The 10876-nt window shown below is 34.1% G+C and overlaps 1 protein-coding gene and 1 long non-coding RNA gene across 5 annotated transcripts; both read left to right on the plus strand.

The window, feature by feature from the left end:
* The first annotated feature begins 1284 nt into the window (after positions 1 to 1284).
* LOC105969632 (uncharacterized) lies at positions 1285 to 4139 on the plus strand. Its single transcript, XR_016033997.1, has 6 exons — positions 1285 to 1813; positions 2152 to 2282; positions 2467 to 2516; positions 2678 to 2690; positions 2905 to 3380; positions 4064 to 4139. It is a non-coding gene; the product is annotated as an uncharacterized LOC105969632 (long non-coding RNA).
* Positions 4140 to 4294: 155 nt separating this feature from the next.
* LOC105966081 (putative inactive kinesin-like protein KIN-7B) lies at positions 4295 to 6798 on the plus strand. 4 transcript variants are annotated; one of them, XM_088824584.1, is made up of 7 exons: positions 4295 to 4584; positions 4661 to 4726; positions 4809 to 4933; positions 5172 to 5263; positions 5394 to 5481; positions 5589 to 5668; positions 6521 to 6798. In XM_088824584.1, the coding sequence occupies exons 1-4, from the start codon at positions 4552 to 4554 to the stop codon at positions 5206 to 5208; spliced, it is 261 nt and encodes an 86-aa protein (XP_088680710.1). In that variant the 5' UTR covers positions 4295 to 4551; the 3' UTR covers positions 5209 to 5263; positions 5394 to 5481; positions 5589 to 5668; positions 6521 to 6798. The 4 variants fall into 4 exon arrangements, with proteins under 4 accessions (XP_088680710.1, XP_088680709.1, XP_088680708.1 ...); XM_088824583.1 differs by having other exon boundaries at positions 5172 to 5481; XM_088824582.1 differs by lacking the exon at positions 5172 to 5263.
* Positions 6799 to 10876: the final 4078 nt, after the last annotated feature.

The raw sequence follows: 10876 nt of genomic DNA on the forward strand, positions 1-10876 counted from the left end.
TTAATCTTTGATATAATATTTTTAACGGCTGATATAATTCTTTGGTATAGGACGGCTTTTTTTTTTTTTTTTTTTTTTTTTCTTCTTAACGGCTGATTTTTGTTCGTTTAATTTTTGCAATGTTTTTGTTCTTAATAATATTTTTTACGAAATTGCTAATGGGAGGAACAAGATGATGGTCTTTTCAAATAGTGGTTTACGTTTCAAATAACGAGAAGAAAATGATTACACGGACTATGCTCTAGGGTTCATTGGAGAGAAGACGGTGTCCTTTATAGTTGTTTTATAGCTTCTTTTTCGCATAATTTTTGATGTTTTCTTGTTAGAATTCATAGTGATTTTCGATGTTTATATAGTTGTGTATATAATGTGGTTTTCATGTTTATATAATTGTTTTATATCAAGTGGTTTTCATGTTTATATAGTTGTTTATACGGAGTAGTTTTCATAATGTCAGGCTTTGTCTTTGATAAATTTATAGTGGTTTTCAACAATTTTATAGTGGTTTTCAATAATTTTTGTACAGATTTTTATTTAACTGTATATATAGAGTGGTTTTTAAGTTGACATAGTTATTATAAAGAGTGGTTTTCAAGTTTACATAGTTGTTATACACATTATTTTTCATGTTATATAGTTGTTATAGTGGTTTTCATGTTTATAGAGTGTTTTTCATGTTTATATAGAGTAGTTTTTATTTAAAAAAACTGGAAAGAAAATAAAAAAACCCATTTTTAAAAAAACTTTGAAATAAAAAAAAACATGTAAACGAAAATAAAAATAAAACCATTTTTAAAATTAAAATAAAAAACATGAAAAATATAAATAAGAAAAAAAAAATTTAAAATAAACAACCGAAAAAAAAATAATAATATAATTACAAAATTTTATTTTTAAATGGAAATAAAGAAAATCATTAAACAAAATAAAAAAGAAAAGGGAAAAAAAACTGAATTAACGTGATGAGGTGAATAATTTTAGGAGAAGATTTGGGTGTAATTTTTTTTAAATTAAATAATTATACTAATTAATAGTTAGTGGGGGCATATATGGTTTTTCAAACCCATTGGATTTATCTCAAATATCATTTATAAAAAAAAGATTTATCAAGAATTAAATTCCCAACGAAGGGTGTTTGGCATATTGCCCCTAAAAAGTATCTATATGAGATGTTAAGTCCAATAAGAATTAAGAAATCCAAATAAATAACGAGAGTAAAAATAGGTTATATATTTTAAGTACATATATATGGGGATAGACCCCTTTTTTTTTATGCCTTTTCTTTCTCATTTATTTTTGGCCCAACTAATCCTCAAACGTCGTCGTTTCGTTCCATCGGTCATATCACCATCCCCAAATCTTTTATTTTTCTTTTATTTTCCAACCTGCTCGACCGTGACATGTGTGCTTGATTTTTACTTTTTTTTTTTTAATCTGCTTCTTACCATACGACGTCGTTTTTCCACCCCACTAAAAAAACTCCTCTCCTCCGGCAGCTATTGTTGACCTTCTTCCGGCCCTCCACCTCCACGTCCTGCTTCCGTCGATGTCAGCTCCCATTCACGTGTCCTCTTCTCCTCGTCCCACCGCTGCTCCTTTTTCCACCCACAAAAGCTTACTCCAACTTGCCGCCGCTGTATACGGATCCTATACCGCTGATTCCTGGAGAGAGATAAGCTTGAGAATTTTTTTAATTAATTATTTTTTTGACGAAAATGGCGAAATAACACGAAACAGAGCACCCAGTTGGGGCATTCGGGTGGGCTGGCAGAGATACTTCCGGCGTCCTTTCTCCGTTCAACTTTTCTACAAGGTATTAATTATTATTGAAGGAATTTATTATCTCAATTGATTTTTTTTTTCAAAAACCTTCTCTAGAATTGTTTCTCCATTTCCGAGGGTTTTTTTTATTTTGATTTTGATTTTTGTTTTAATTTTTGGGGATATTTCGATTGTGTAAGAACAGCGTTTATAGTATGCTTAGAGACTCATGTAAATCTGCCCCTTTTTGTTTTCGTTATCCATGACTGTGGACTACTTAATTCTGCAATCCTGTATTAATTACTTTTCATCTCAAACGAGATTTCCGATCGTCGTCGTTTTGATAATTAAGCTAATTCTGCGGGTGTTTGCATTTTTCGTGATGCGCAGAAGGTGGTGAAGGATTTGTCGAGAGATTTTAATGGAGTTCGCCGGAATGCTTTGGTGCTATCCGGAAGCAAAAGACCGTCGTCGGAGTCTTTTCGGACCAGTGATGATCGTCTATTTAGCAATGCCAAAAGGTGATTGTTGCTTTCACCTTTCTACTGTATTTGATTTCAATTTACTTTCTAGCTTGTGCATTTGTATAATGGGGATCGATCATTTCTTAATATCTTTCACTTGATTTATTTATTTAATTTTTTTTTTTAATTTACAACCTGAATTTGCACATTGATCTATTTTTGGGCTTCCTTTTTCTTGCAGGTGTATGAATTGATTTTTCTTCTAGGCCTTTGGGAATTACGTTTATTTGGGTAATACTTCTAATCAGTTCCTATATTTACCATTTAATTCGATTATTTTGCCATTTGTTTCTCTGTAATTTTTTGTCAATATTGATGTGGCTGATATTGGTTTCTTATCTTCACCGGTTATTTGTTTTGCTGAGGATTGATGAAAGATTGATTCATTGTAGACATCTACCATAGGTATCTTAACTATTACCAATAAGGCGTTTTAATTTTATTTTGATGCGTGTTCTCTCCTTCGTTATTCCTTCAATGGGGGAGTCGGCTTATTTTGGTATCATATAACTGTATATATATGGCAACGGCTGTTGCCAGTATTTGAAAGTCGTTTCCTTGTATCATAATTTTTTTACTGTACTTCGGGAATTGGAATCTTCATCGCTTTGCTTTGTAGGTACTGATCGCCAAGTCAGTAGTCCTGGAATCGCTTTCTTGTGTTTCGGCTTGGTCTTGGTCTCTCTATTCATTTACAGGTTTGGCCCTTTTTTTTTCCCCGGCTCCTGCTTGCTCTTGGTCTCTCTCTGTTCATATACAGGTTTCTCGCTTGTTGGAGAATTATATTATTATTTCGCTGGTGCCATTTCCTTTTGCACCTGATTTTATTCGGGCAAGTGAATTCTGAGATGGAGATGAGTTCGGCCACGTTTGTTGATGGCGCCACTCCAATGAGTAGCTTTGCGGCGACTTCGTTTGCTTTATGGCTCTTATATATATATTTTTTTCTTACGATTTACTTTGATTCGTTTAGGTTTTTGCATTTTTTGGATTATTTGAACTTAATGTCTTGTTGCTGTTTTGATGTTTGTACAAATTGTACGCCTCCCGATGAAAAAATTCGCGGACATGGTACGACGGCCAGGATTTATAGAGGTAAAATTATCATTTATTTAGTGCGTTCTTGTTTCTGTTACACAATGTACTTCTTTTTTATTTGTCTATTTTTCTCGGTTCCGAAATTACGGATGTTTATTGTGCTCTAAATTTTGATTATGATTCTTTTCAAAATATGGCTGCTGCTGTTGGTTTCTTCAGCAGCCACCAGCAGGTTCACTCTGATGTATTTTTTCTTCACGCCACTTTTCCCCTTGCGTTCAGTTTAATCAGGCCCTGTAAAAGGCCTCTATAATTCTTCATTTCCTTAGATGGATCTTCACTGCTTGTTTCTTCACATTGTTGGAACTTACTGACCGCCCTTAGCTGGCTCCTGGGTCCGGTTAGCTGGTCATTATAAATAATATTCCGCAAATTTCCGGAATAAAATTCATTAAAATGGCTATTTTGATTAATGAGTATATTTGACTATTTGTGAGGATAAGTTCTTTGGTCTTCTACTCTGATGATACTCGATCACATTGAACTATAGTTTGGAGTGAACCCCATAGTCATAGGCTGAAAATGGTGTTCGTTTTGTATTATCTCTCCAGGTCCTACTTGCTGCCTTGAGCTTCAGGTTGTACCTTCACGCTGCCAAACGTTTTCGCAAGTTTCCCAACGGAAGAACACGGGTAGTTAGTTGGCAGTCCTGATACTAATAGTTTTTAACTTTTTTATAGGTGTGGTAAGGGCAGGGAGTAGAAGTTGTGGAGGTCCGAGCCTGCTTGGATTTCATTCGTGGGGTTGACTACGCGCCTAATTGCCGGTAATTCTCTGCCCCATGCGGATGCTTATGCGTATGCGTTTAACTTTCCATTTCTGACTGCCAATTCATAAACATGAATAATTTCTGCATAGTTATTGGCTATTTGTTGCCAGTCAGAAATGCAAATAGCCAATAACTATGCATTCTCTTCATCGCCTGGTGGCCCAACGACCACCTCTACTAGCCGCCTACAATTTGTTACCAGCGAATTTATTATATTGTTCATGCATTTGTTTTTTTCTCTGATGATACTACGGTACACAATTAAAAAAATATGTACCATCTTATACTACATATGACCGTTTTAAAGGGGAAAAATATCTTATTTTTCCTTATAATCATTTATGAATATTGTTAATCCTTGCAGCTCAAAGACAAATTGGAGAAACGTCGCTTAATGAAATGAGCTCGAGATCCCACCATATTATTAGATTGGTATATTGTGATTTTATTTAATTTATTGTTTATTTATTCGATAACTTTTGTTAATGAACAATGTGGTTTGTCGCAGACTATTGAAAGCTGTTCTCGTGACTTTTTAGGAAGGGACAATGCGAGCACTCTTACAGCTGCTGCGGTATGGAATTTATCTAATAACGAAAAAATAATTGTATAACATTATTTAATGTTTTTTAATCGGAAATTAATTTTATCGACAGAATTTCGTCGATTTGGGTGGAAGTGAACAAGCATCTCAATCAATATCAGCTGGCACAAGGTTAAAAGAAGGCTGTCATATTAACCGTAGTTTGCTTACACTTGGAACTATTATTCGTAAGCTGAGGTAAAGATCACATTTTTATCAATATATCGTATTCTTTTTTTACGGATTTAATTAAAATAAATGAACCCCAGTTCAGATTTAGTTTTTTTTTAGACGTATTCTTTGGTCTTTGAATGTTGTTGTCTTCGTCCATTTGCGTTCGCATGATTAATATATGCTTAGATTTTGGGCGTTATAGTTTATGTTCTATTTTTTCTTACATAAAAAGTCTGTTGCATGAATAAATTTATACTTGCAGGTCTAAGAACCGCACAACTTACTTATCCAGAATTTGAGATTTCAATAGATGAGCATGGTGCTATTGTCGTGCTTGGGCTAAAATACCAAATTGTTGTTTCCAAAGGCATCATCCTGTGATGGGATTTTTACAATAACTTAATATTCTCTTTTGCAAGATTTAGTAGACTATTTTATATTTTCTTTTGCATAACAAAGTGTTAATGTGTTTTCCAAAATTCAGGGACTGGCTATTCCAAATAAGAATATGGCACCTGACATAAACAAGCGACATTTAGATTGAACTATTTAAATTTTAACAATATGTTTTGGTTAGTTCCGAAAATCCATTTGTCCAAGTTCTCTTAAACCCATCTCTATATCACTTGGGCTAAAAGTCGCTGGAAATTTGATATTTTTGTATCATATGATTTTTCAGGCGAGGCACTAGATAAAAAGCTCTCAGTACCGTGGCGTCAGGTTTTATCGAAGAACTGGCTGTTGGGAGTCGTTAATATGGTATTATATATAAATATATATATATCTATGTGCAGGGCGATTTTTTTTTTCTTTTTTTGTTGTTTTCCCGTTTCCCCGGAATATTACCTCTTTTTTTTTTTCTTCTACACGTGAGTCAACGTGTTCTTTCTTCTTTGATTTAGGGATTCCATAAAGCAAGTTTATTTACTTTTGTTTTCTTTTATCCAATTCTTATTTCAGTTTGGAAAGATATAATAGTATATTTTTTTGAAATCCTTGCTTATCGCCCCCTTCTTCCGCCCCCAAAATTATTTTCCTTTTTCATTTGGCCCGTTTATTCACAATACGACGTCGTCTCTTCCCCTCCTCCCAATCAGCATCGAGCATTCTTTTCTTTTTCCTTTTCATCCGAAGCAGACTGCTCGAAGATTAAATCAAGCTGCCTTCTATATCTTTCTCCTTTTCTTTTAATCTCAATTTTTTTCCCTTTCTCTTGGCCGCAAATGCTGACTGCCGCTCCGCTATCCCGCTCTTTTTCTCCACTCACTTTTATTCTACGGTCCAAACTTCAAGATCTGATGGAGCTCTCGTTCCAGCAGCTTCTCCTCTCCCACCATCTGTAATTGATGACTCACCCTCCACCGTTTATTGTACCGAGTACTCAGATTTTCGGCCAATTGTCTGCAATTGTTCTGTTTGGTGCTGCTTTCGTTTCGTGCTGGCTCCGCCGACGCTGCCCGTGTGCTTCTCCTCTGCCCGCCTTTATATTCTGTCATTGATTTTTTCCTTTGCCGTCACACCTGACTGCCGATTTGATTTCCTGCATTTGATATGTGTGGTAAATATTATATGTCAACTTTCTAATTCTTATATGCATTTGGTCTACCTTAGGTTTTGCAGCAGAATCTTGCGGTGCTTACTAAGCTTCTGAAAGATTTAAAACTTCGACATCAACAAAAACCGTACGCTTCTTTAAGCGAGATGTTTGTCCAAATTTGTTCACTTGGTGATTGTTCGAATACTATTATGGCATTTTGTAGGTTATGGACTTCGTGGTCTGCAGTTATTTTTAGTCCTAGACCTCTTTCACTTCATTTACTTTTATTATTTGTGTTATTTCTAATTACAAAAGAATATTAATATTATTGATAAGTTCATGTTTATGTTTATCTCCATGTTTGAGTCGATAGTTTAATATGGCTATTAGGTGCATTTATTATTCATGTACATCGCTAATTTAATTGCCGAAGGCATTCTCACCAATGTTGATTCACTAGCTGGCGAGAAGTTAACTCTTTGATGTTGCTACTGACATGATTGTTCAAATGGATATATTTTTTCTGATATTTTATGGATCCTTGGTTATGTTTGTCGTAAAATTTATCGATATGTTGATATATAAGATTTATTTTACCATTTGAATCGACTTAAGTATGAATAAATTGAATCGTAAGATTTGAACCGTGAATCATAAGATTTTAATCTCAGTGTTTCAAATTTTCGTAAACGCGTTACAAGCAATTACAGCTGATGAAGAGTCTAAGCGCCTGCGTCGGTGGCGGATATTTCGAATATTGCAAGAGAGATTCACTGTGTGGTCAAATTTGCAATTTGGGTGCAACGGTTGGGAAGATGGAGTAAGTATAGGGGTGATTTTATAATTTTCAGAACTGTTTCAGCCAACGAAGTGGATTTCCAGAAATTACAAATTGACCCCCACTTGGGGAGCCATTACCTGTTTCAGGACCAAAATTGAAATATGGTATATAATATAGGGACCAAAATTGTAATTATTCCAAGTTTATAATAAATAATATAATAAATTAAATGTTTCTTAAATCGTAAATGGTTAAATTTGATCGATTTGTTGATATTTAAGATTTATTATAACATTTGAATCGACTTAGGTATGAATAAATTGAGTCATAAAACTTGAATCGTAAAGCATAAGATTTTAAGCTTTGTATTACAAATTTTCGTAGATGAGTCACATGCGATTATGGCTGAAGAGGAGTCGAAGAGAGATCCACTTTGTGGTCAAATTTGCAATTTGGATGTAGCGGTTGGGAAGATGGAGTAAGTATAGCGGTGATTCTACAATTTTTAGAACTGTTTCAGCCAACGAGGTGGATTTCCAGAAATTACAAATTGACCCCCACTTGGGGAGCCATTACCTGTTTAAGGACCAAAATTAAAATATGGTATATAATATAGCCAAAACTGTAACTATCCCAAATTTATTATATATAATATAATGAATTAAAGTTTTCTTACAAAATTCGTAATATCGACCCTAAAATCTTATGATTTACGAGTCAAATTTTACGATTCAATTTATTCATACGTAAGTCGGTTTAAATGCTAAAAGAAATCTTAAATATCAACAAATCGATTACATTTTACGATGTACGATTTAAAAAACTTTAATTTATTATAATATTTATAATAAATATGGGATAATTACTGTTTGGATCCCTATATTATGCACCATTTTTAATTCTGGTCCTTAAACCGAAATGCGCCCAAGTAGAGGTCAATTGGTAATTTATGGAAATCCACCTCCCTTGCTAAAACATTTCTGAAAATTGCAGAATCACCCCTATACTTACTTCATCTTCATAGCCGCTCCACCCAAATTGCAAATTTGACACCAAGGTGGATGTCTCTTTCAATATCCGATCCGCCAACAACGCTGCATGCTTCGAATCCTCCTCAATTGTAATCACTTATGACTCGTTTGCGAAAATTCGCAATACCAAGCTTTAAATCTTATGATTTACGATACAAATCTTACGATTCAATTCATTCATACCTAAGTCGATACAAAAGTTAAAATCAATCTTAAATATCAACAAATCGATCAAATTTTACGATTTACGATTTAAGAAAACTATAATTTATTATATTATTTATGATAAAGTTGGGATAATTATAGTTTAGGTCCCTATATTATATACAATTTTTAATTTTGGTCCTCAAACCGACAATTCCCCACGAGTAGGGGTCAATTAGTAATTTACGAAAATCCACCTCCTTGGCTGTAACAATTCTGAAAATTGCAGAATCACCCCTATACTTACTCCATCTTCTCATCCACTCCACACAAATAGCAAATTTGACCCCAAAGTGGATCTCTCTTGCAATACCCGAAATATCCGCCACCAACGCAGCGTGCCTCGACTCATATTCACTGTCATCGCATGTGACCCCCTTAGGAAATTTCGCAATACCGAGCTTAAAATCTTATGATTCACTATTCAATTCATTTATACCTCAGGTGATTCAAATGTTAAAATAAATCTTAAATACCAGAAAATCCATCAATTTTGACATTTACGATTTAAGAAACATTTTATTTATTATATTATTTATCATAAACTTGGGATATTTACAGTTTTGGTCCCTGTATTATATACCATTTTTTTATTTTGGTTCTTAAACCAGAAATGCACCCCATGTGGGGTCAATTTGTAATTTCAAGAAATCCACCACTCTACCTGAGAAAGTTATGATAATTGCAGAATCACCCATTTACTTACTCAATCTTCCATGCCGCTCTACCCACATTACAAATTTGACCCCAAAGTGGATCTCTCTTGCAATATCCGAAATATCCGCCACCAACGCAGCCGGCTTCGACTCCTCCTGTAACAATGTCTGACTCATTTACAAAAAATCGCAATACCGAGCCTAAATTCTTATGATTTAAGATTCAAATCGTACGATTTATTTCATTCATACCTAGGTCGAGTCAAATATTGAAACAAATCTTCAATACCAACAAATCTATCAAATTTTACGATTTACGATTTAAGAAAACTTTAATTTATTATATTATTTATAATAAACTTCGGACATTTACAGTTTCGGCCCTGTATTATATACCATTTGTAATTTTTGTCCCTAAACCGGTAATGCCCCCCAAGTGGGGGTCAATTTGTAATTTCTTGAAACCCACCTCCCTGACTGAAACAGTTCTGAAATTTGCAAAATTGCCTCTTTACTTATTCCATCTTCTCACCAGCTCCACCAAAATTGCAAATTTAAACCCAAAGTGGATCTATCTCTCTTGCAATATCGGAAATATCCGCCACGAAAGCAACATGCTTCAACTCATCCTCGACTGTAATCACGTATGACTCATATACGAAAATTCGCAATAGCGAGCCTATAATCTTATAATTTAAGCTGTAAATCGTACGATTCATTTCATACCTAAGTCGATTCAAATGATAAAATAAATCTTCACTAGCACAAATCAATCAAATTTTACAATTTAAGAAAACTTTACTTTATTATAATATTTATAATAAACTTGGGATGATTACTCTTTGGGTCCATATATTATACACCGTTTTTAATTCTGGTCCTTAAACCGGAAATGCCTCCCAAGTGGGGGTCAATTAGTAATTTATGAAAATCCACTTCCCTTGTTGAAACAGTTCTAAAAATTGCAGAATCACCCCTATACTAACTCCACCTTCATAGCCGCTCCACCCAAATTGCAAATTTGACCCCAAAATGGATCCCTCTTGTAATATTCGAAATATCCTCCACCAACGCAGCCGACTTCGACTCCTCCTCGGCTGTAACAATGTGTGACTCATTTACGAAAAATCGCAATACCGAGCCTAAAATCTTATGATTTAAGATTCAAATCGTACGATTTATTTCATTCATACCTAGGCCGATTCAAATATAGAAATAAATCTTCAATACCAAAAAATCTATCAAATTTTACGATTTACGATTTAAGAAAACTTTAATTTATTATATTATTCATAATAAACTTTGGATATTTACAGTTTTGGCCCATGTATTATATACCATTTGTAATATTTGTCTCTAAACCGGTAATGCCCCCCAAGTGGGGGTCAATTTGTAATTTCTCGAAACCCACCTCCCTGACTAAAACAGTTCTAAAATTTGCAGAATCACCCCTATACTTACTCCATCTTCCCACCAGCTCCACCCAAATTGCAAATTTAATCCCAAAGTGGATCTCTCTTGCAATATCCGAAATATCCGCCACAAAAGCAACATGCTTCGACTCATCCTCGGCTGTAATCAAGTGTGAGTCATTTACGAAAATTCGCTATACTAATTTAAGCTTCAAATTGTACGATTCATTTCATTTATACCTAAGTCGATATATTCAAATGCTAAAATAAATCTTCAATAACACAAATCGATCAAATTTTACGATTTATGATTTAAGAAAACTTTAATTTATTATAATATTTATAA

The sequence above is a fragment of the Erythranthe guttata genome, chromosome 10 (assembly GCF_056151865.1).
Source record: "Erythranthe guttata isolate IM_541 chromosome 10, IM_541, whole genome shotgun sequence".
NCBI lineage: Eukaryota > Viridiplantae > Streptophyta > Magnoliopsida > Lamiales > Phrymaceae > Erythranthe > Erythranthe guttata.